Here is a 5,353-nt window from a genome sequence, read left to right on the forward strand (position 1 = left end):
ACTACTTGGTTTGTTGTTGTTGTCGTCGTTGTTTTCGCTTCACAAGAGTCCATTTAACTTAATAGCACTTGATTTAAAAATATTTTTTAAATTTGTCAAACATTAAAACAACAACAATAACAACAATAATAACAAATTCAGTGTAATCCAATCCGTGAGATCTGAAAGGTCATGAATGTATACTTTACCTATATTTTAAAAAGATAAAGATGTTATTTTTGATACATCGTTAGAGTGCCAAACATGAGAATAAGTCAAAAATTACTTTTAACTCAATCTAAACACTCTCACACAGATTTGTATACAGTTAACTAACCATAACTCTGCACAATTAGATGTTAACTAGTGGCAATCCTTTGAGCAATTAGCATTACTTGTTCTGCCAAAATTTCAAATTCAAATCTTGAGAATCGTATAAATTCAGCTGCCGACATTAATTGGTACTGGCTATCATAATATTGGTTAAAGATAAGGACAGTCATCAGATGTGTCGGATAGTAATTCAATTATTGGTCATGGCTCCTGTATATGACAGATAATTTTGTACTGCCTTATATTCAACTTTCATCTTCTGCTTTTTCTTTTTACCAATTCAACATCACACCAACAATTATTATGGAGGTGGTTTTTATTCTAAGGACCCGTCTCTCTCTCTCTATATATAAATATATTTGTTCATAAAAATTTATAAGTTTTTGGAGATTTTTTCTTACTCACAAATTATAATATTTTTTCAAGTGAAATACATATTCAAACATAATTTTAAATTTTAAATATTATTATTCAACTTAACTCTAAATACTACTTTTTTTAAAAAGTATAATTTTTATGTCCAAACGCCTGCTAAATCAGTAATTTTATGTTCAATCTGAGTTATAAAGTCATATTTGTTAGAAAACCCTTTAGCTTTAATATAAATTTTTAGTGTGAATTTGAAGGGCCAATGTAAACGTAGGACACCTAATAGAAACACAAAAGATTAGTTCAACATCACATGTTCCCAAAGTCTGACAAAGTGTTTAAGCTACGAAAACTTAAGCAGTATGGGTACTGTAACGATCAACTTTGATCTTCTCCTTTTTCTTTTTCACTAATTTAACATATCACGAGTTCAAATTCAAACTAGTGTTTAGCAACAACATCTTAGTAAGTAGGTGTCTATTATCTACTCTTCCGTTTTAATTCATGTGATGGTATTTGATTTTGTACAGAAATTTCGAATCTTGTGGTTATTTATACAAAGTTTAAGAATTTTTTTTTTTAATCTTGTGGTATAGAATAATTCATAGATATTGGTATAGCTATAAATCACCTCCATTAAGGGAAAATCGAAAAATTAAATTATTTTTAAATAAGAAAATGTGATAATTTTCTTGAAAGAGACAAAAAAGAAAAATATAAAACATAAATTAGGCTAAAGGGAGTAGGACTTTCGCTGATTGATAGAAATGTTCGGGGACTTACGTAAAAAAAATTTGTACGGTGTCAATATTTATAGAAGAGAGAAAAATAAATAATACCTATTAATTGTCATATTACCTAATAAAAAATAACTTTAGTCCATTAATTTTATTAAGCCTTAAGTTAAAAGAAGGCCTTGAGTTCAATTCTTAGCTATCTACAATTTTTAACAATAAAAACTCTTTCAAATATTTGCCAAAATAAAGGATCTAGGTTCTATTCTCTACCTCTTAGAGCAAAATTAGCAACTTAACCAACATGCCAAACAACAATATAGGTCAAATGGTATCATTTTCTTTTTCTTATTATTTTTATATAGTATTATTATATATATCTTGTAAAATTTTCCGACAAAGCAGTATCGCAAGACACTGCTTCGTTATACGTGTATCCGCCCCTGAAAGTGTCATCCGGAATTCGAAAGTAGTCCATTCCACCATAATAGATCTCTCTTACGGTAGTCCAGATTACTTCTCCCTCCGTTCACTTTTAATTATTTACTTTGGACTTTTCACGCCCCTTAAGAAATAATAATTATAGTATTTATTTTACCATATAACCCCTAATAATGATAGTATTTCAAAAGGTTTTGGAAAATTTAGAAATGAGTAATTAATGATAAGGATAAAATAAGAAAATAAAATTTATCTTTCTCTTGATTTGTTAAAATAGATAAGTAAAAGTAAAAATATATTTTCAGTATAACTGGTAAATAAAAATAAATGGAGGGAGTAGATTGGATTATCGGTTTGCGTATTGTGTGAGAACACAGTGTGTACGTAAGTTACACGGACAGAATATTTTAACACGCATGCTAAAAGTTAAAAGTGAATTCAGAAAAAAAAAAAAAAAAAAACAAGAAAAAGCAAAAAGCAAAAAAGGGATGAAGCTAGACGGAATAAGATATAAAAAAAATTATATTATTAATGTGTAAAAGTTAAATTTGTGGTGTAATGACACCTAGTGTTCTAGATTTGTGCATATACATTCTTTCATTTTAAAAATATATATCTTCATACTATATGTGACAATTAAAGCTAAAAGGAGACATAGTGATCTCCTAAATGAAAATCATGTTGTCCACTTCCTTGTACTCATCTCTAGCTTAATTTATATGCCATATCTATTTTTAGTTTATTCTAAAAAAATATTATACTTTATTATTTAAAAATAATTAATTTTAAAACCTTTTTTTTTGCTATGCCATATCTTTTTTTAGTTTATTCTAAAAAATATTATACTTTATTATTTAAAATAATTAATTTTAAAACCTTTTTTTTGCGTAATTTAGTTTAGATTAAAAATTTTAAAATATTCAATTTAATATTTGGTCAAAAACTGTAACATAAATTGAGAACGAAAATTAGTTAGGAGAGACAACATAGAAAAGCAAGTATTGAATTACCAACCTTGAACACAATTTTCCAACAGCCTTCTCATTCTCACCGTTCACGTAGACACTCAATTCAGCGACATTTAATTCTTTAAGTTTTGTTTGAAACTTGAAAATCTAAACTATCTTTTTGCACGGTAGTTATTAATTATCATTTCCATATCTTTTAACTAAACGGTTTCTTACTTTACGTAATATAACCTCATCAAGCGATAAGATTAGTGTTTAAAGAAAATGAAAAGAGGTTTATTACTTCCTCCGTCTCAATTAATGATATGCTAGTATTGAAATTTCGAGAGTCAAACGAATTTTTTTTTACAATAATTTTTCTATATGTCGTTTAAATATTTTAAAATGTTGCTTACTACTATCTAAATTCATAATTAAAATTGACTCTTGAAATTCAAATTATACCACATAAATTGAAACTCAAAGAATTTGTTACATTAAAGAAAGAGAAAGAGTGTTTATTCGTTTGGTACAAACAATCAGAAGAGAGTGAGAGAAAAAGTAGTACTACTTTTTTATTGTACTAAGTAGTGTAATTTATTTCAAACGGTCAAAAAGCAATGTGTCATCCTTGCAGTAATAACCCCTTATAAAACCCCATACCATAGCCAAGATAGAGCATTAGCTCTTACATACTAAAATATTTCTTCTTCTCTCTTTCAAAGATCTGTCTGTGGAAATGGCAAACTCCATGCGCTTCTTTGCAACTGTGTTACTTATAGCATTGCTTGTCACGGCTACCGGTTTGTCTTCTTCTTCCCTATGAAAATTGTGTGTGTGTATGTTGACGGCAGGGACGGATTTAGGGGGGCGGAAGGGGTTTATCTGAACCCTCTTTGTCGAAAAATTATACTTTGCATATAAGATAAAATTTGTTTTGTATACCTTGACACAACCTAAAAGCATAGTTAGCTAGTAATCAAGGGTGTTCAAAGTCTTTGTGAGTTTTCGATTTTCACTAGTCATCGTCTCCTTTAATTTTTTTAACTTTTTCTTATTTGAATTGGGTGGGTGTTTCTTTTAGTTTTAAGCATTTCAAAACCACTTAGGCTACTTTTCTAAGCTCATTAAGCATTTCCTATCAAAAATTATTTATTTATCTCGCCTAAATCCAAAACCTTTATATGAGAGTTCAGATCTCAACTATCTCATCACCACTAGCGGTTACTTATCAAAATTGTCAATGTTATCGTACCATAAATACCATAGGGGGATATATTTCAAGATTTGAGCATTATATTTTCATGTTGAGGATTCTGTCACTAACTCATTCGATTTATTAGGTTTAAAATAAGTTATTTATACTTATCTAATGAATCTTTCAACACTTAAATAAAATCTGAGCCTATAATATTGCATGATAAATTAAACTTTTTACATTCGTCCCTGCATAATATTGCTGTGTTTTCTAAGATGGAGCACATTTTTCAAATATAAAGTAACCTATTCTTTCTTTTTTAATCTTATTTAAAAAGATATATATAACTACTTAAAAAAAACTAATCTTAATGAAATGATTTCTAACCACACAAATTTTTCTGATTTGTATTTAATTAGTTTCACCTAACTTGAGACGGAGGGAGTATATATTTATGTTTTATGAGAATAGTTGTAGTTTGCATCCATTAAATTAAAATTTTGGATCTACCCTTTTCATATGAACTTAATGACTAACTAAGGTTGAGGAAATTTTACAGAGATGGGACCAATGACAATTGCAGAGGCAAGAACTTGTGAGTCCCAGAGCCACCGTTTCAAGGGACCATGCTCAAGAGATAGCAACTGTGCCACCGTTTGTCTGACCGAAGGATTTTCCGGTGGCGACTGCCGTGGATTCCGCCGCCGTTGTTTCTGTACCAGGCCTTGCTAATTGAGAATATTATCCCTTAATTATGTATGTAAAAGTCACTTAATTTGAAATAAGCACTATGATTGTTCAAAGATGGACGTGCTAGCTAGTTTAATTTCTTAAACTAGTTGTCGTGATCTTTGATTGTATGCAATTATGGTGGTAGAAAGGTATGCAATTTCGGTGTTGTACTTTTGGTTTTAAGTAACGTTATGAATAATGGTTTCGGCTTAACTTAATAACTTTGGTCCAAAATTTATGTTTGTGTTAAAAGATTTATTGAATACATATAAATTATTAATTTAAAATATAATAATTTAAAAGATTTAAAATTCATAATTCAAATTTTTGTTACGTCATGTGTGATACTATAATAGTATTAGTAGTAGCAGTAGTGTGTTTTGACTTTTGTGCATATGGGGGCAGATCCGGTTTCATATTTTGTTCAAATTAAAAGAAGGGAAAATAATAATGGAAGATTATATTTATTTACCAGAAATTAAGTAATTATAAGGGGAAAAAAAACTACTAACCCACGGAATTAGTTATTAAATTTTTATATATGATTTTGACATATTTTTGTGTGAAATAACTTCTGAAATGAGCCAAACAAATCGATTTTTAAGATTGTGTTATTACTA

General features: G+C 28.8%; 1 protein-coding gene across 1 annotated transcript; it reads left to right on the forward strand.

The window, feature by feature from the left end:
• Window positions 1–3,446: 3,446 nt before the first annotated feature.
• LOC107775918 (defensin-like protein P322) lies at window positions 3,447–4,954 on the forward strand. The gene is made up of 2 exons (XM_016595723.2): window positions 3,447–3,606; window positions 4,561–4,954. Exons 1-2 carry the CDS (start codon window positions 3,543–3,545, stop codon window positions 4,731–4,733), a joined length of 237 nt encoding a protein of 78 aa, XP_016451209.1. The 5' UTR covers window positions 3,447–3,542; the 3' UTR covers window positions 4,734–4,954.
• Window positions 4,955–5,353: the final 399 nt, after the last annotated feature.

Source organism: Nicotiana tabacum, chromosome 9 (genome assembly GCF_000715075.1).
Source record: "Nicotiana tabacum cultivar K326 chromosome 9, ASM71507v2, whole genome shotgun sequence".
Taxonomy (NCBI): domain Eukaryota; kingdom Viridiplantae; phylum Streptophyta; class Magnoliopsida; order Solanales; family Solanaceae; genus Nicotiana; species Nicotiana tabacum.